Source organism: Mya arenaria, chromosome 13, assembly GCF_026914265.1.
Source record: "Mya arenaria isolate MELC-2E11 chromosome 13, ASM2691426v1".
Taxonomy (NCBI): domain Eukaryota; kingdom Metazoa; phylum Mollusca; class Bivalvia; order Myida; family Myidae; genus Mya; species Mya arenaria.
Window position 1 is genome coordinate 42,025,364 of NC_069134.1, and position 21,285 is coordinate 42,046,648.

A 21,285-nucleotide genomic window follows, 5' to 3' on the forward strand; every position below is an offset into this window, starting at 1 on the left:
AAATAATTCTATGAATTATTTTAGTAACGATTCCTCATATTCATTTAATTTTTTCACTTTCAATCTAAAATGCTAATGTTTGTATCAGTGGTTCTCTATTGCAATTTCTGTAAAGACATTGGGAACTTGCTTGAAATAATTTCTGGGGAGTGCATCTATAATGTATCGACTTATCATTATTAAGCATGGTTCAGCTTTGCCATTCAAAGTCAGTCCCCTATATTTTTATACACTTTATTAAATGCTTTATCCACCTTGATATAAATATTTGTTCGATATTCAACCATAGACACTTTGTAACCAATGACAGACTTGATGAGATAATAGTCGGTGCCAGCATGACTCACACTTTTACATTGGACAGAAAAAATAATCTTCCGAAGCTGACTGACGGAAACTTTTCTGACCTGTCAACTGTAGGAATGACTTTAATATGAATGAGCACAGGTGCTCGATATATAAAGGCGATGTGCCGCGTGCAAGACCCAGAACACTTTCAAAAAGTAAGAGCTTAATCATGAAAGAATGCTGTAAATATGCACACAGATCGAGCATCCGTGTCACTGCTCTAATTTTGTCATGACTGATGCATTAAGGCAATGTGTCGCGTGCAACACCCACAACCCTTCTTCAAAGTTAAGGTCAAACTTAGAGTGTAATCATTAGAAAATGGTGCTTATATGGACATAGGTAAAGTAACTGTGTACATCTTGTATCTTTGCCATGCATGGAGGGATCTAAAATAGTTTTACTTTGCCCACGCACATATATATTTTAAAAATACTCAGCATATATGTGCCGTACATAAAGAAAACGAATCCGTGCGAGACTTACATCTCTACTTCTTACCAAATCACTCCTCCACACTGGACAGCAACCGTCATAGGGACCGACATATGCTAAAAGTGTACGATAACTCTTTCTGATTGTAGGCATATTGGTAATTGCCTAATCCATTTAACTGGATTGATCGCTTACTATTGTTTTATCTTTAATTAACATTTTAAGAGTCATTTCGCTTTTTCCCTATAGTTTAACATTAAATTGAGCCATGGATTTGCAGCCATTTCATAATAATCCTTACATTTGCAAAATGTTTTAACGATAAATCGTATTTTTAACTAGTTCGTACAAAATGGTTCCATTTAGGTACAACTAAGTAATTTTGATTTCTATTATTTTTAGCATTTTTTCCATGAAATATTTTACATATAGAACCTTTTAAATACGGATTAAAACATTCCAAAAATATCATGGAAAAAGTAGTTATATCTTGCTTGACTTCAATGATATTATATTGTTAAACTGTGAATCTAAAATGACGTTTGCTCGGTGGTTATTAAAAAACTAAAAAGTGGTTGTTTTGTTATTTGCAACGGCGAAATAGCGATTCGAGAGCCCCGTTAGTTGGAAGGAAGAGTCATTGCTCTCAAGAGATAGTTTTAACATAATGTCCCAGTCTAGTGAATCTTTTGACCTTCAAGTTTTGGTGATCCCCAAAGTGATCTCCAAACAAAGAGACTATACCGTTGACGCTATATTTGAAAATACCATCTCTTGGTAAGGCTGTACTCATGAGTCTGACCAGTTGAAAAGCACCAACATGCATGGTTGCTCGAGTATTCTGTTGTATTCGTTGGATATCGTAACCTCAAATAGAACAATCTGAACATAGGTAAGTACTACATTCCTGAAACGTAAATCTGGTGCAGAGTCCTTCTTTTCCCCAATGTTTGGTAAAATTGCTCCTAACTGGTCTCTTCTAGTGTATGGGATAGTACTGGAAATATTTCATAGACAACTTCGAGTGTTTAGATGCAGATAAAACCTCACTATTTCGTGTTCACGTAGAGGACGTCATTTTCCCATGTATTCCGCATCGTGAAAGATTTAATTGATAGTTTTGATACTCTGTTTGATTCTTAAAAAACGTCTAAATCAGCTTTGATTGTTTTCAGTGTAAACCTTTTATTCAATACATGTGGTCAGCATAAGTTAAATAAGATGAATTATTCATTGGAAAAGCCTTATATTTTTGCTCTTTTGTTTACGAAATGTTATGGAAATTTTCCTGACTGGACTAGATTCTAAGTAAATACTTACCATTGTAGAAATTCTAATTGTGAAAATGGGTATTGTGGCTTGCTCTTAACAATGTTTTTTGTATTAGGCAGCTACATAAACATCTCAAGAGCGGTGATTTTAACATATTGAAAATGCAAAATATGGTGTGACAATGTGATATTTGTATTTTTGTTATATTTTGTACAGATGTTAATTCATTGCTGTATGTGCAAATGCAGAATAAACCTATTGATTGAACACAACTGCTTTAATACAGAATATATATATCTATATACAAATAACTTTTCTGAAGGGACAAATGTATGTTATTTTGCAGAATAATTCTACAGATAATATACCTTTGTTGATGACCAATGTCAGTGCCTAAGTGCATGTTAAAATATAGATTAAAGACCCTTCCTGATGGCCCAATTCAATGTTCTTATGCAGAGTAAACGTATAGATACAATACATTTTAATGGCCAAAGTCAGTGATTTAGTGAGTAAACCTATACTAGTATATTGTAGACCTTTTCTGAAGGCTCAAATCAATTGTTGAGTGCAGAATTAGCCTACGTATTAAAGACATAAGAGACCTTTTTGATGGCCCAAACTAATTCTTTAGTGAAGACTAAACCAACTAAGAGCCTAAATCAATGCTTTAGTGCAGAATTAACCTACGGATTGAAAAAATGTAAAGACCTTTATTGATGGACCAACTAAATGCTGTAATAGTAATACAAAATAAACCTATCGATTAAAACTATAAAGCAACACAACTATTTTGAACAAATTAAACAAAAAATGGTCTGCTGCTAAGGTTGAAATGAACTTCTTTTGATTGGCAGGCACTAGATAAGCTTAGATGAAATAACAGTCTGGCACTGGATTGGCTGAGACGAATTTACAGTGTTGGTGCTGTATGAATCATACATAAAACTCAACAGTGAGAACAAGCAGACGATCTGAGTAATGTTTCACATCTGATAAATCGCCTCTATCAATTTCAAGTAGGCTTAAAGTCTGTCGACTGATATAACACTAGAACATTTCCAAGCCTTAACTACGGCGGTTGTTAGAAACAAGCCCAGTCTGACCTGAATGTTAATGTGTTTTCAACTGATGCAATATTTTCTTAATATTGCATATGATTGTAGCCTCTGCTTTGTATTCTATATAGTGGTGGATCAAGGGTTTGACGAAAGAGTTGTTGCGCATTATGGGCGCACTTTGAGTCGTGCGCCACTTTCCTTAAGTGTACTTTGAAATGGTGCTTTTTAGTGTAAATTACATAAGGTTACACCAAATTGATGATTTACTAGTACCAATTAAACCTAGTTTCAACATAAGATGACAAATACCGAAAGTTTAATCCGGTTTCCGTTACAAAACTACTGATGCGACCTGGCATTTGGAACTCATTGCTACTTGGAAAGACTCTTTCTATATTTTGATTGCATTCTGAGTGTTGGCAATAAAACACTTTTTGTAAGATTGGTCATAAGTTTTCAGTAAAAAAATGTAATTTAGACAATTGTAATTGCACTTACATATGTCGTCTCAATTTAGCTTATAATTTCGGATCAGACTCTCACCATTGACTAATAAATCAGTGAGGCAATTATGTTTGCGCAAACCCAATCTTTCCTTTAGCGAGACAAAGTAAATGATGCCAAAGCTCCTTCTCAATCCTTGTGTTCTTGTATATTTCTCGATTACTAGGACTGTTGTATAAATGGAATACATATGTTGAATGATAGTTATGATTTATGTATTTAATATCAGAATTTTTGCGCGTGTTTTAAATATTAAAATTCTTGGTACCAAAGGGCATCAATTCATGAATAATTCTATCTTATTATGTGCATGCAACCATTTTAAAGCTATGCATATACGATAAGGATGATTAATCATGGTCACACTGAATTTGTTTTAAGAGAGAAGATCAAAGTCATTTTAAATATTGATGTGTACACATATTGCTAACGGATTTCACATAAAAATGTCATATAATATAAAAAGCCACCATTTCCTTTATAATGATTTTACGTAAACGTGTTAAACAGGATAACGTTTAACAAATGTGTGTTGACAATTTGAAAGTTCTAATCAGATGTAAGAAATGTACAAGAACCAAGGACCTTGAATGTCCAAAAACAAGTAAGTAAATACTGCTAAATGAATAACGATACTCTAGCTTTTAATGCTTTATATGTTAAGACAAATTGGGGCCAGTAGATGTGCCCATTTAATTAATTATATTTTTGCACTAGCTGGAGTTTCAAAGTAATTTAAGATCATTTTTGGGGGGAAACCAGGAAAAAAAACTCAGTTATTATATATTATTATTCATTTCTTTGGGAATTTATCATTTGAAATCGACGTCTGTTGTAGCTGCTGAAGGAGAGGAAAAGGTCGAATTTCCCAACTGGGAACTCAAGTCAATTTCAATATTTATTTGTTTAAGGCCACCGGCCCAAGACAACAGATATGTATATTACAAATGAGCAAGAGAAACAATAGTTATATTGGCTAAACCAACGTCCGGCAACATTCCAAACGACCCCAGACACCACAAGCAATTACAGATGTTACACCACGGCAATCATTACCGCACAAAAATACAAAAATCATTTAAAAAGGTATTAACACTCATTATAAGTATAATATTTTTATGTTACATAGCAAAGTTTATTAACATAGCAATATGTAGTTTTGCATATTTCTTCTTTGATAAGTTATTTGCCTTATATTGAAATTAAAGGGACATTTAAACTTTAAGAAAGTCTTTACATAATTTACCTAATTTAAACCTTTGATCTCGATGAGTATAAGAGTATCGACCATATTCTTCTTTTGAACTCAGATATGAGACAGGAGAAATTCAAAGAACATATGTAAATGTTATAAATCATTACATTTAAAAGAACAATTTTAACCAGCTTTTAATTATTTGTATGTAACACTCAAGTAACTGCCAGGTCTTGGGTTCGAGCCACACTAAGGGATGTTCTCAATGTTTCTCAAAAGAATACCAATGCCGGTTTCTGACCATGAACCGGACTCGATAGAGGTTCATATAAGCTAACTGATGTCTTCACAAATTTTTCCTATAAACACACACATACAAGAAGGTGCAGTTGCTCAAAATGTCAGCATGTGTACGGACAACTAATACCAAGTAATTTTACTTAAGAACCGCAAATCGAAATCAGGTATCTCGACATCAATATTTTGACATGACATATTAAAATAATTAATGCGACGGGGTTTGAAAATGGGACGTATGCTGTTATGTGGTTAAAAATATTGCAAATTAGAAGACCACTTTATATAAATCTGTTCATAATAATCAACATTAAAGTGAATTTAAAAAGAAACCGAAGAATCTTAAATAATTTTCGCGTTGAACAGATATGAATAGATGAATATAGAACATTAAGCAGAAAAATGGAAATGTGTTGTCTAAACACCCTGCCTTTCTTGGTTCGATTGTTATTGCCTGTGAACAGATTTGTATAAAAAGTAAAGTCACGCCTGTCGGGTCGACATCATTTTAATGTTTGAAGCGTTTTTATTGTAATTACATATCAAATTAAAAAGCTGTTAATTAATTTTGATATCTTCCATTTGTGCCTAATAACTAGTCTGGGATAAATCTTCACTCATATCTTCCTTCTTTTACCTTTTACTTAAGTAATTAATTCATTATCACACAACACGTCCATATGTATAGACAATTACTGTATTTACCCATTTAGATTATAAACTACTACACCCTCGTATGAAATCAAAGATTGAAATTACAAATATGCTATGTATTCATTCTGGTCTGCTTCAATAGTATTGCCTATGATGAATATCAGAATATGTTTATGTGTAGTTTCAGACCCAGAGAGACAAAAGGTCTTGCGCAGATGAAGGCATCATAGTCTTCACCATTTTGTATTGTTTTGATGGTTGTAATTTTGAAAAAATACCATTGAACATATAGAAGGTTAATACAAAACTTTATATATATATATATAACTATATATAATATATATATGTATATTTTAACAAATACTGCTTCAATAAGGTTTAATCATTTGCCCTCCGTATAGGACACTTCTTAAATGCTGAGGTCTAACTATTCCGATCTCTTTAATCGTGATGATAACCGTACATAATGCCAAAGGTTGAGTGTTACAAAGTGCACTTCCTGTTTATTTTCTCTTCCTTGTTGAGTACAAATTGTTTGTCATCATGCTTATTCCTGTGTGACATTTATAATGGCCATTATTTCCTCTCAACAATCCAGTCAGAATGTTTTAACTTTTTAAAAGGACGATGAAAAGCCGTTGTATTCGCATAATGTCATGCTAAATAATAATGTATGATGCATTGTTGCAATGCGAATTTCATAAATTATATTCAGTAATACTTCTTTGAAAAGAAAACTAATGTGTTTGGTAAAAGATGCAAATGTTGAACTGTTCATGACAACTGGATTAATAAGAAAAAACAAACTTTTAATCATTTTCTTTTATATGAATATATGTGTTTATGGTTTCTATATAAAATATTTATTTCCTTGGTCGTGAAAAAGTCAAGATAAACAAAAAAGTTTCTAAATCTCTCACATTTTTTTGTATTTACAATTGTATTTCGCCTGCAAGGTGAAATGACAAAATTACGAACGAAATTGATACAACATTTTTGTCATCAACAATAGCAGAAACACAGGAAACCCATCTTTATGATTATACATGCATAGCTATATCTAAATCAGCATTATATCAAAGTACTCTATATGTGGCTGTATTCCAATAACACATTCCTTAACAAAACCATATCATATATTTTTACATCCTTAAGCAGTCTTCCTGGGCTGAATTCTACGTCCTTGCCTGGAGAATATGGCCGTAATAGTCTGCAATACTCTCTTCAGTGCTGTATCACATATGTATGTTCATGAAGAAGTTGAAAGTACGTAAAATCAGTTGTTTTGTATTGAAAAACATCTAGCGGTTCTGTGTTCTAGGGTCCATTAGCTATGCAACTGTACGGCGCCTTGTGTGTACTACTGTCCTAAACTCACGACCGACAAATCGACACGATATGAATATATTCAAATAAATGGTCAAATACTGTTTTAAAACTGAACCTCTTTCACCAAAGGTTTATCTTCATCTTTAGTGATACATTTCTTTTAAAAGTTGTACCTATTGTTCTATCTGACATGACCCTTACTGAGGTTGACCTATAATTCATAAAGACACACATCATGCATACGTTCCAGGAAGGCTGGATCTAGATTGTTAACATTGATTTTCTAATACTTGATCTTGTGGTCTGTTTTTCACCTGACATAGTCTATGCTCTTACTGACATACAAGTTAAAAAGACAAACGTTTTGACTAAGTTTCATCGAACGTTTGTAGAAACTATGGTCTCTACACTATTTACAATGTTTCTTAACTTTTGTCACAAGCCTTGGATGCTGTACACGAATATTTGCATCCATTTTTCACAATACTTCTCTTGAATTCTCGTATGCTGAATAAATGCATGATCATACAGAATTCCACTGTTTGCAATGACAACACCCAAGTTATTCCTTGGCGGTAGGATCCATCAGCACCATTCTTGGGATCCAGTCTGATGCACTAAATATTCCTCTCATTGTGTATCATTATAAGCACTTAAATTCATCCTGTGTTTATATACACTGTCGCCATAGCAATTGTCGAAAAGTACATAATACGGTTGCTTGGCAATATTATAGATGACACTGAAATAAAAACTACTATTTAATGAATGCAGATTTACTTCCTTTACGATTAACGATAGCTTTTAAGTTGTATGGATTACCTGTAAACCGGGATATTAAAATTAAATACGTAGAAACTTAAATTTGAAGGACTTGTCCTAAAGCATTTATGCAAACATTTTGCTTTTGGACATAAATTTTGTGTGGGTGCTACTGCGTAAACAAGAAACAGTTTTTATACTCTTCTGACGTTAGTGCAGGGTTGTCCAGATCGATTAGAATATTTACATAAAAAGTATTTGTTTATACACGCCAAACACATGCAAATCATCAAACGCCTGTCATTTTTATGAAACCACTAGTTCGCATGCTTAAAATGATAACCTTAGACTAACAAGAAATCATCATTTTATTTGGGCAAACAAAGGATTGAATAAGCATTATGCACTTGGCTGCTGAAGTAAATTATTGCTTAATTCAACTTACGACTATTGATTGGAGATGACATGATTTCCGCTTCCGGTACCAAAGTTGAAAAGTTTGCTTCCGTAGACATAACCATGCCGTGATATACTTCGTTACAACCTAAAGTAGCATTTGAAGCATCTTCTTTACTATTTCTGTTGGTTGATTCTGAAGGAAAAACAGCATCAGTAAAGCAGCAAAATGAATATACATACATTATAATACAATGGAAACTATAAGGACAAGCCCAGCAGGTAAAATAAGACCATGACAAAATTATCAATAAGCAATCGTATTCATTTTCATTATGGTTAAGGACCTGATTTTAATTTAGATTAAGTTCATATTGCGGGATTTTCTATAGTTTGCAAATTTAGTAACTATTTTCAATGTGCTTGCTCGAATGTCTGTGTAGTAACATGCGGGCATGCGGGAACCACTAAATCACTTAAAACTGTCTAAATGAAACGATAGCGTTCGTTGCGGTCAGAAGGCTATTAAATGATTAAATCAGAATACATCTGGTGATGCCATTCGAGCAAATTTGAAGGTTATCAGTCGTTAATGTACTTAAGACGAAAGAGGGTGTGCATGCAAATAAATTTACCAACATGGTGTATTCTTATCTATTACGCTTGTAAACATCCGTAGTTATGTTTTACGAAACCGGACATTAAGAATTTAGTTCTTGCGTGCACTGTACATTAATTACTATTCAAAGCCACAAACAGAAATTATTGTATGTGTATTGTCCCATACATCAACATGATGCTTACCTATTGAATACGTTAAAATAATGATATAGATTATGTAATGTTTGTTATGGCATAATATCCTAACTCAATTAAGTAATTTATGTATTAAATTGATAGCTTTGTTAAAAATAACGCATTGGCAGCACTGTAGTGCATTAAACAACCTGTTTTGTTTATATTTTATTGATTTATACAGATTAGGACCCACAATGCCAAATCGAATTAAATGATACCTGTTTTATTGCATATGCAGCTAAACATGTCATTTAACGTCATATGACATACTGTCCAGTTCTCTTGCTTTTGTAAATCTTGACAATGTGGCAGCGACCTTTGCCCATTAAACTCGTGGTAGCCGCTGTAGCAACTACAAAGTATCTAAAGAAACAGAACATATTGTTTTAAATACTTATTATAAGAGTTAATATCTACTCTACTACCTCTTTCATTACAGTAATTTATGAATATCATATTTATATACATAGTCTATGTATTTTTCAAATGTGTGTTAAGTCAGCCATACTAGTTATACCACCAAGCTTAACACCTATTACCACATTACTTGACTATGTAATCATATGGCAAAAAACATCAAAGACAACACCCATAAAGAGCCAGGGAAAACACATAAAACAGCCATGATGTGAAAAAGTCAAATAGTACATGCAATAAAAAATGTGCTATCGCCTTGGCATAGTCAGTGAAAAATTACCTTTGTCTCTCTGCTTGTTGTACACGTGGTTCCCGTCCAGAGAGGCTTGCAAGCACATTTTGGTTTCTTCCATCTTTGTCCACCCTCTGCTGTTGCCGCCTTTACCTCACAAACCGGTTTACCACCGTTCTTGCAATAACCGTTTGGTATTGCAGCCCTCAACAGACAACCTTGCAAGATTAAAGACACAGTTTTTGATTCACGGTTCATAATACATTATCTAATGGGAATATACTTCATTGCATGTGTTTGCGTATATCAACTATTTCCATAAGTAGGATATAAAAGGAAGAATCTAAATATCAAGAAAAAATATTGTTTGAAAATCAAATGCTTCAATATCAAATAACAAAAAAAACTTACAATCAACAGTTACTCCAACTATTCCGTTGCATTCTATTTTCTGCCCTCTTGTATAGTTTGATTCCAAATCACGATAGGAGTAAGATTCAACGCAAGATTTATTTTTCGGACACCGCATCGCTGAAAACGAATACAAACAGAATAGGAATATTTTCAAATGTTTGCTTTGAACTTTCTTTCTACAAGCAAGCCGTCAAAACTGATCAATTAATACAAATCACCAAAGTAAAAGAACAACAACAAGAGACTCATAGTACATTCATTGCTGTTTAATGCTTAAATTTTAAACATAGTTTTAAACACTCACTTACGATTTAACAGTAATAAGTATATTTTAATTAATAGAAATACGAAAATAATACGTTTATCATTCGAGGTCGGATTAACTGGATCAGGGGCAATGGTAAAACATTTCTGACATTTCGGGGCGTGACAGGCACTCATTTTGTGGTCGATCACATACTCTGAAAAAAATGAAAGATTTTATTCACCGTTAAAACTTTAAAATCAATTGATAAATAATCATACAAAATAAAGGTTTATACTGCATTGAGTTGTTAGTCATTTAATTATTATTATTATTATTATTATTATTATTATTATTATTATTATTATTATTATTGTTTAGCTTCTCTTTTTCTTCTAAATGATTTAACGAAACGCTTTTGATCTGACGTTCTTAATAAGTTTTTACATGATAATTGTTTTATTTGACATGTAAACACTTATATGTGCAATTGAGATATATTGTTGAAAATATATAGTTTCCTCTTGTTGAAAATATATAGTTTCCACTTGTTGAAAATATATAGTTTCCAATGTTATTTAATAATTCACACATCTAGCTACTAAAATATTTCAAGTTAAAACACTGACTTATCTCGTCGTTCAATGACATATCTACAGCACGTGTCTCCCGAGGGACCGCCAATAAGTTTCCTTCCCCGTACAAGCCAGTTCCTGTTTCATTATACATTGCAACAACGACTATGCCAAGAAGTCTGTGTAACAACCCAGGCATTATGCTGCAACACGAAAAACTATTATTTTAGTTTTATTTATGTTTCATCTTCATTATCTGAATACTAGAAGAACAGTTGTTAAACATTTCACTGTCATGCAGATACTTTTTTCTGTCATGCAAACACTTATTACATATTTGACAAGATATAAGTAATTCAATTTGAAAAACTATTAACAAACTGTTAGTGATACATTATAAAAAAACACCTTAATATCCAATATACTTAATTGGTAAGATCAGTTTACAATTATCGTTCACAAGTATTGTTAAGGTCAGAGTAGGTGTGAACTTGCGGAGTGGGATACGTACAGGGATATCTTTATAACAGTATGATCGAAGTGAATGAGAAATAGTTTTTTCCTTTAAACAGAAAACCTACTACAAGATCTTTTTCTAAAACGGTATAAATGGAATAGATTGATAACTGGTTCTCCCTCTGAATAAAAGATGAACAGAAGCCTTACTATAAGGTCTTTCTTAATAAAAATAAAAAATAGCTTGTTTTTGATCCTCTTCCAACTGCAGTTCAAGCAGATAATGTTTAGAGCAGACAACTACTTTTGAGCACTGTTTTATTACGGCATGATATGGACTTAATCAGCTTTATTTCCTATTTAATCTTTAATCTGTAAATTATGTTGCCGAATTATATCTTTGTAATATAGCGTTCTTGGAATATACTAAACACTTAAGAACGATAGTGGTCAAGTGCCAGGTGGCCTACCAAGACATCGTGGTTCTGAGCCCTACGAGGTCAAGTGATAGTGTTCAAGTGATACATGTGTCCACCTCTCAACCAACATATCGTGGGTCCGAGCCCTACGAGGTCAGGTGATTGTTGTCTAGTGATATATGTGTCCGCATCCGCTTCGTATGACAAAATAATTTTAGGAATAAATTCATTAGCTTAAGCACAAATCACAAAATATACATTTTTAAATGGCAAAAAAGACAAGCATGCCAGGTTTTCCATCGAATTTGACAAGGAAGTTCACAAGTTCACTGTAAAATAAAGCTTTAAACATATTTGATAAAAAAATGTATAGATTGATTAAAGAAACAAAAAACACCATGATACAAATTTACATCTTATATCTGTTTTCACAAACCTTCAGACACAGGTAAGTAGTATTTGATAACTTGTACCCAAACTCGTAGGCTACGTTTTTTGAAACTTACGAACCTAAGGAACCGATTTATCAAAGCTCAGAAAAAAAGTTTCAGAGGATAGTTTTCTTATTTAAAATAATCTGATTTTTTTAAAAAAAAATGGGTTAACTTGAAAATTCAATGACAATTCATGACATATAACAGTATGAATTAAATAAAGCAGGAATTGTTCTTAACCCAACTATGCAATTAACATCGCCATTGAGTTACTATCTCCCTTTCTCTAAATAAATACCATATAGCTTTCAATTGAAATAATTTATGAAAATAAGAGTGTAAGTTACTATGATTACTTTGTTTAAAATATTTAAACGATTTATTTCCTAGTCAAAATATGAACACTATTAGTATATAAAGCAATATTGTATTGCATCCATTAAGAAAGTCACGTGATAATCATTTTTCGTATTTTGTCATCATGCGCGCTTAATTTAGACTATGCTATCGGATGTATTGCATGATTGTTTTTGCGAATATGCGTTTTTGATTAAACTGTGATATGACTAATGTCAGAAAAGGTTATTTTTGGATATATATATGTGTGGTTACATTCAGATATAAGTTCTTATATGATTTTGAAAAAAAATATACATATTTTAAAGCATTCAAAAATATTTTAAGTTTACTTAAGATGCTTCTGCAATGCGGCCTCTGTTGTACTTCTTACATTCTTCTCAATACAGTACAATTTGTTTATTCAGACCATTGTATTTTTTATAGGTTTTTGCGTATTCAATTATGTGAAGTTTATTAAAATCATAAATGACCATTAAACTTGTTATAATAACTTTTTAAATTTATTTCCTCATATATGCTCCTGAAATAACTTTAACATTAAACCGTCAGTTTATAATTGTAAGTATTTTATCACCTGGGAGGTTTCAGCCCTAAAGAGTGGCATATAGTTATCTGATCGTCTGTCCGTCCCCAAAGTTTCAAATCAATATCTGAAGGATGCTTAAGCCCAGGGTTTTTAAAATTTGTAGGCAGGTCGGTCATGACCAGTAGATAATGCCTTTCAATTTGATGCCAGTTGGTAAAAGGTGAATGTCGTGTGACCTTTAAATTAGCTTCAGCTGAAATCGATTTCAGATCAATATATAAAGAACACTTAGGCTCAGGGATCTGAAACTTTCTAGGTAATTAGGTCGTGACCATGATATTATTTCGCTGTCAGTGGGTCAAGATCAAGGTCGTGGTGACCTTTAGTTCAAAATCGATCCACATTCAATATCTGAGGAACGCTTTTACTCAGAGACCTCAAACTTGGTAGTATGATTGGTCATGATGTAGATGTACCACACTAATTTTGAGGTCAGTGGATAAAAGCTGAAAATCGGTTAAAAAAGACCTCAAACTTTGTAGGCAGGTTGTTCAACACCAGTGGAAAAGCCCAATTAATTTTAAGGTCAGTGGTCAGTCAAAGGTTAAGGTCGTTCTGACATGTCAGCAAAAAAAACTTTCCCGTCAATAACTAAAAAAACGTTTAGGCCTTGAGACCTCGGGCTTGGTAGAGTTCCCTAAAACATGAGCAACACCCTTACTATTTTCCCGTCGGTTGATCAAAAGTCAAGATCGTAGTGACCTTGAGCTGGAAATCCGATTTTGTTCAATAACTGAAGAATGTTTGTATCCATGTACCTATAGCTTGGTGTGCTAATGAGCTGCTTCTGCTTCCTTTCAGTCATGTTTCAAAAACATTCCCGGCATCTGTGATGCTTTGCATCAAAAATAGTCTTGTCAGACCACTTGACTTCTACTTATTGTAGGGACATTGCAATTAAAAGGAAAACCAATACATTGAGTGGTTAACGTATGCGCAAGATGATTACCATGTCTTGTTAAAAAAATAAATCGCTCTTTTGATATACTTGATACTTTAATGGAAAATGCATCCGACTAATTCCTAGATTAGAATGATGGTCATCTTAGCCTGATTGATTAAAGAGCATATTGTTTTTATTAATATTGATAATATTATAGTTCTTGTTGAATATCTCGCTGTTGAGAATTACTTATTTCACCAGCAGCCATACTATTGCCAATTTCAATAGAACATCAGTTATTCACCTGAATCGAAGTTGTCCTTGACTTTGAACTGAACAACACCACAACGTCACAATCTAATTAACCTTATTCTTGAAAAAAATATCTGGATTTCACATTTGCTATTTAGAATGCTGCAAGTGCAAATGCACAACTCAAGGTTTAAATGTAGTATCGTAATTCAGATCATATTACACATCATGTGGGTGCAAATTACTTGTTATTATCATGATCATGCTGTTATGCATGCTATTTAGCAAAGAATATTTTTAGATCATCTATCCACGTTGATTGTTATATATTTATTTTTGCTGCATTTTTAATGCAAATCAGACGAAACGTGCTTTTAACAGGTGAGAAATGCATTTCTTCATTTACTTATAACTGTCATATTTGTATGAAAGTTATGTTCAAAATGTGTCTAGCTCACATAACTACACTCGAATATAAGGTAATTAAGACATACCTCTTTAATAAGAACTTAGTTATCCATTCCTTAATCTAAATAAATGCTTCCAAATATTCTTCAAGGTGGTATTTGTATTCCATACTGTTCTTGTAATGACAATAAATTGCAACCTCAAAACACCAGCGCTATACTTCATACATTATGAGCATGCATACACACTTCTCATTTGTGTTGATCTAGCATATCTTGAGCTATAGTTAGAGATAAGCGCACAACGTCAATTTACACAACGTAGTTTTTATCTTAAAGGCACCATATTAACCGGTTTCATAGAATAATGTCTTGTCTCTATACCCAGCTTCTCGGCTAAATCAAACTTTGATTTTTAGATTTAAGGAAATTTCTGATGTTGGTTATATTTTCTGCTTTTTTACATGGAACACGTGGGTGAGTGTTTGTAATTAGAAATAAAAAAACCGTAGCCGCATTCCCAGGGAATCTGGGAACAGTTTCACGTTTGTCTTGCAGTCATAGCATTGCATCATTTTTATATGAAATGTGAACATAGATCAAACAAGTTGAAATGCCCAATTATTAAAAGTATTACAGAAAATGATGTGTTTGCGGAAAAGTGTTAGTAACATTATTGAAATCGACAGACGTCTGGCTTAGTTTAATCAGTATTAATTTCAAATTTACATAAACAATGTATTTTAACAACAATACAAATAATAAGGATTTGAAAACAAGTTACTGAAAACTTATGTAATTTCTTCTCCTTATAGTTATTTAGTTCAATAAACGTAAACTATTCAAATCCGATCAAGATGCTTAAAATAAGATGTGTGATACATATTTGCTTATATACTGTTATCATTTCTAACACATGTAGCTATATAGTAGGTTGATCATCTCATGCACACTGCCCCCGACACCGAACACTATCCGAACAGACTCGATCAAACATCGAAGTTCCTTGAACTTGATATAAACCTCTGCACACACAGAAATATGTCCTTGTTTTGTTCAAAAGTTAAGCGATCGTCATCAAAAAGTAAATTATGAATAGTTGGTGCACAAGGAAGGTCATTGAAACATCGCTGTCTCTGGGTGGAGTATAAAGGGCATATCATGAGGAAATGGGACGCATCTTCAATTGCGGTGCACGTACATAAAGGGGAGTTAATGATATTTTTTTCTGTGAAGATCATGGTCAAGCGAACTACACCCAAGTCTTAGATGACAATGCATAATTTAGTTGCGGCGCGAACCGACATGGTAAAGATGAGATGGTTTTGTGGAGTGTGTTTGAAGTTTGTTTTTAAAAGGTTGGACTGTTTCCGAGTGTCTTGTTGCTACTGGAAGGGACTTCCAATCTCGGACTGTAGCAGGAAGAAATGATGCATATGACTGGGTGCGACAAATGGTAGGGGAACGTTTTCAGAGTTTCTAAGTGGATATCTGACCTGAGACGGATGGGAATCAACGACGATAGGTATTCGGGTGTCATACCTTTACTTATCTTATAAAAAAGAACAAGCCTATGTGTATTTCTTCTTATTTCAAGGGGGTCCCACTACAAATCAGCCATAGACCCTGTATGTTACACAGTTTAGTGGCACCGGTAACTATCCTCGCTGTTTCGGTCTGAATTGCCTCGAGTTCACTCTGTAAGTTAGCACTACATGTGTCCCAGACAACGTCCCCATACTCCAAAAGGTGCCTTATTAAGCTGATATACATTTTTTTCAAGGCAGGTACGAGAAAGCATGAATTTAAGGGAACGCATGATACCCAATCTCTTCCAAGTTTTGTCGAGAACGGAAGTGATATGATCTTTCCATTTAGCATCATCAGAAAGTCAGAGACAACGATGTTTGTGAGAACGAACACATTTTGAATTTGGAGTATTTTGCATAAACAAAGCGGGATGAATCCCTATATCACGTTTCCTAGAGAAAATAATTGATTCTGTTGTGGAAGGGTTAAAAGTGCGAGCCATTTCAGGTGTTTCGAACACAATGTACAGGCTAGTATCATCTGCAAATAAACGAACGTTAGCTTCAATATCATCAACGATGTGGTTCATATAAATGAGAAAAAGAAGAGGACCGAGAATAGAGCATTGAGGCACTGAAGCAAGCACGTCTGACCAAGATGAGGAAGAATTTGAAACAACGACTCTTTGTTTACTACCGGAAAGATATGATGTAAACCAGTTTAGAAGATTCCCTTTGATGCCAAAAGAAGACAGTTTGTGAATTAGGCCTCTATACCAGACTCGATCAAAAACCTTAGATATATCACAAAACACACCCTCACCTCCTTTCCCTCATCAAGAGCTTGACATATTTCTTTATAAAGGAAAGTAAGTTGATTTACTGTAGAATCCCCTCCACTGATGGAGTAATGAGATTGTTGCTGACAACGTAATTGTTAAGCTTTTTGTGAATACAGCGTTCCATAAGCTTGCCTAGACAGCTAAGGAGTAAGGAGAGAAACTTTTGGAAGGATCAGAGTTTTGAATATAGGAGTACATTTGCAAGTTTCCAAGGCGCTGGAAATGTGGAGGAATCAATGAGTTTGGAGAAAAAAGTAGACAATGGAGCCGCCAGAACACATGCTCCCTCACAAATGAGTCTTGGATTTATGTGATCTAAGCCACTACCCTTTGAAGGATCCATACAACTAATAGCATCCATCACATCCTGTTCAGAAATAATACTGTTCTCAAGAGAGCTTCCAGTCACAGTAATAATATCAGGAAGTGGATTCTGTGAATCGTCAAGAGAGGATTGTGAACAAAACAGTTTTTTAACGAATTTTGTATTGTGGTCTGCTTTTGATTTTCGAATAGTTTTGGTCACATCATTTCTTGCTTTTTTGAAATTACCCCAGGCTTCATTGGTATTGAGGCGTTTTGCATGTTTGTGTAGTTTGGTACGTTTTCTTATAAGCTTTCTGATATCATTGTTAATCCATGGAATATCGTGTGTCCTAATTATTGCTGTTTTATTTGGGACAGTATCTGAAGCACACGATAAAATGGTTTTAGCAATTTCATCGGCAACATAGTCAAAATCATCATAGTGTATAAAACTCAAGTCCTTCATCGCCAATTTGTCTCTGTAGTCATCATAATTACCATTATCATATAACCAAACACGTTGTTTATAACAGGTCACTTTAGGCTTGTCGAATTTTAAAACACAAACAACACGACAATGATATCTTGAAATGGGTCAGTTGGTGAGCGTTATATCACGTTATAAGCCGAGATATTTTGTTTGAGACATACAATTGTACATCTATATTAAAGTCAGCGGTTGCTACGATGTTTGCACAATTTATATACTCTGCTCGAGCAGAAGCCAATAATTAATGATAGCACCAAACCACCAACAAGTAATTTACGATTATTGACTTTGAGTTCAAGCCATAGAGCTTCTAGATCATTTATGCTCAGGTCTTGTCAAATCAAAGCATGGATTCCTTGTCTTATGTATATGGCTACACCGCCCCCAATTCTCCCGACATGATCGCAACGAAATGGTAGGGAGAAATTTGGAATTATTAAATCGTAGTCAGAAACTCGATCAGATAACCATGTTTCCGTGAAAATCAATACATCATATGGTTGGGCTTCTACCTCAAGAATGTCAATTTTAGGTTTAAGACTTTGGATATTTAAGTGCATAATGGTTAACGTCTGGCTTGGACTTACAAAATTGAGTTCAAATGAATACTTGCTCGTTTTTTGTTCGTGTTTGTAGATAAGAATAGGTAATATAACTCAATTTAAACAAAAGTTAGAAAAACATTGTTGCCTACATAAAAACTGTAATTGAGCCTCTTTGAAAGACTGGATCATAATCGGATGATGTCAGATCACTGGTTCACTTTTTCAAAGTTGGAAACTGTCTGTACGGACAGTGTGTTTTTTTCTGGCCAGACGGCTGTTTTCAAACGTAATTAAGTGGTTTTAGACTTAACATTCTCGTAAGCAGAATTTGTATGCAGATAAGGGATATTTACAACCTACATGGTTCTCTCGTTATTTATTATTAGATCACCAAAGCATAGGATAAGATTGGATTTATTAAGTCCTTGATCCTTATGCCGTTTGATAATCATAGTTAAATTTAAGGCCTATGGAAATTTCCCTGTTTTATTAATTAAATTCAATTAATTCGGATGGGAAGATCGGTCATACAAAGCCGCATCCTTCTGGGAAGCGCTTGCTACGTTAACATTCCACTTATAGCGGTAAGCAACAAGAAAGAAAGCATTAAACGACCACAAACAATGACGTTATAACGAACGCGGGAAACGGACGGATTTTCAGTAAAGGGTCCAGCGTTAATGAAAATAGGACCATTCCTCAACAATTCCTTGAATTTGCTGGGTTTTGATATTTACTAAGTCCCAATTCTCGAGGCCAAATGTTTTTCATGTTTTCTCTATAAGTAACTTACTAAGCCGTATGTATCCACCTTGCAGAAAAATCCTCACCTGGTCGGCACATTTCACTTTCCACTTGAAATTTATGAAGCTATAAATTTATATCATCACGTTGTATTTAAAATATCCGTAGGAATAATCTTTAGAGCTTCTTATTGGAAATAGATATGCCATTAAACGCATGGTTGATTCAAATATCAATCAAATAAAGTCATATCTTTGATTATTTTATACTGATTGTGAAATCAAAACCATTGGTTTTCCAGTATTGCGCAATCTACGCAGTTTGCTCGTGATCCATTTACCAAAAAAACAAATGACAAGCAGACACTGACCTTTTGAACAAGGACATAATGATATTAAGTTAGGTTTAAAGGTTTAAAGGAACTAGCCACCAGATGGTCCTCAAATCGGCAAATACAGTATTTCCTCTGAACAAGCCCAGAAGTATCAATACGAGCTAGCATGAGGCCGATAATACATAATTATACATGATTAAAACATAGCGCAAACTGGTTTTCCAAATTATAGTGTGTATAGTGCTGGTCCCGTGATCAGTACATTCACCGACCCTATTTAGAATTTTTTTAGGATTTACGTGGTGGACAAACCCAGTAAGTTTAGTATTGAAAAAAAAAACAAGTGCAAAAACTGCGAAAGATACATGTGTCGTATGCGATGTGATACACCAGTAAGTAAGGTTATATGCGTTGTACATAACGATAATATTATATATTTTTTTGTAATTTTTGACAATCTTTTTTTTTCTTGCAATGGTATCATTTGGTGTCTAGTCCCATTAAATAGCTTGGCCACTACAAAATACAGTTGTTTAGCTACAATAAAACAATATCAAAGCACTGAAAGTGCTGAGGGACGGTGCCTCTGGTGTATGTGCAGAAAAATATACAGGGAGAGCTGCCTGGTTTCAAAATCGTGTCGTTGTTATCAACTATTGACAGTTTGGCTATTTCAAGAGCCAACTTTCGTCATGCATGACTATTTTTTATCAATGCATGTTAAGCAAGCGATCACTTCGTACGAAGTTGCATACGAAGATTTCTGCGACCGTTTTATTAACGCTTTCGTACGTAATTACTCTTCAAAATGGGGAAGGATCGAACGAAGATGTAAACAAACCGTAGATGTGAGTATACTAAAAAAATCGCAAAGAGTGATTTGATCTGCTTCGCTTTTCGAATAATCAAAATAGACATTTACTATTTATTTTAATAAATATAGTGGGTGGTAACGTTTTGTCGACTACGGTTGCTACGGCATGGTTTGACCCGTTTAAACAGCTGTTTCCTGTGTCACATTGCAATGTTTTCAGGTTATGACACATTTCGATACCAACTATATTCATTTCTTATCGCTTGTATTGTGTATAATAATTGTTATGGCGTTAACATGTTAAATAATCACATCCCAAAAGGTAAATGTACTATAATAGGCCAGCTCGAGTCGACGGAAATGCCAGATAGGATGATGGCCAAAGCCCTGCACAGACGAACACATTGCTACATTTTTTAACTTGGAACATTGAAGGTTTCAAATCGAAATTGTTTTCTACTAATATAATTGAAATTATAAAAAACATATGATGTAATCGGTATACAAGAAACTTGGGATTGTGACTCAGACTATTGTAACAAATATTTCAATGAATATACATGTTTTTCTTGTAATGCTAAAAAGTCTTCTGCTGGAGGTAGAGCTATGGGTGGTGTAACAGTGTTGGTAAAATACAATATTGCTAGTTATTTTAAACGTGTATGTGACAATTTTAGTTTTGGAGTGATGTTAATAATAGATAAAAAGTTATTGTCTTTAGATCGAGATGTACTTTATATAGCAGTATATATACCACCAGAAAATTCACCAGTTTATAATGATTCCGTCATGTCTGTGTTGCAACAACTGGAAGACCATATAATAAGTAATAACCTTTTAGACACTGCTCTTATTTTATGTGGTGACTTTAATGCCAGAACTGCTAGTCTTCCTGATTACACAGTATGTCCGGACAATATTCCGGAGTTAAAAGAGTTCAGTGATATAATT

General features: G+C 33.8%; 1 protein-coding gene across 4 annotated transcripts; it reads right to left on the bottom strand.

Annotated features, from left to right (window-relative positions):
• Window positions 1-4,505: 4,505 nt before the first annotated feature.
• LOC128213509 (uncharacterized) lies at window positions 4,506-19,474 on the bottom strand. 4 transcript variants are annotated; one of them, XM_052919272.1, is made up of 8 exons: window positions 19,236-19,474; window positions 10,988-11,136; window positions 10,474-10,575; window positions 10,112-10,231; window positions 9,749-9,918; window positions 9,270-9,414; window positions 8,303-8,449; window positions 4,506-7,837 (listed from the first exon to the last, which is right to left on the bottom strand). In XM_052919272.1, exons 1-8 carry the CDS (start codon window positions 19,283-19,285, stop codon window positions 7,755-7,757), a joined length of 966 nt encoding a protein of 321 aa, XP_052775232.1. In that variant the 5' UTR covers window positions 19,286-19,474; the 3' UTR covers window positions 4,506-7,754. The 4 variants fall into 4 exon arrangements, with proteins under 4 accessions (XP_052775232.1, XP_052775234.1, XP_052775235.1 ...); XM_052919274.1 differs by having other exon boundaries at window positions 19,273-19,473; XM_052919275.1 differs by lacking the exon at window positions 19,236-19,474 and adding an exon at window positions 14,818-15,123 and having other exon boundaries at window positions 10,988-11,189.
• Window positions 19,475-21,285: the final 1,811 nt, after the last annotated feature.

What these genes read in the sequence shown, in the direction of transcription:
- LOC128213509 (XM_052919272.1), bottom strand. Translation starts at nt 19,285, where the DNA reads ATGTGCCGACCAGGTGAGGATTTTTCTGCAAGGTGGATACATACGGCT. An exon ending in TCCGACCTCGAATGATAAAC is followed by an intron (nt 10,232 to 10,473) that starts GTATTATTTTCG and finishes ATTCGTTTTCAG; the next exon opens with CGATGCGGTGTCCGAAAAAT. An exon ending in GTCATCTCCAATCAATAGTC is followed by an intron (nt 7,838 to 8,302) that starts GTAAGTTGAATT and finishes TTTTTATTTCAG; the next exon opens with TGTCATCTATAATATTGCCA.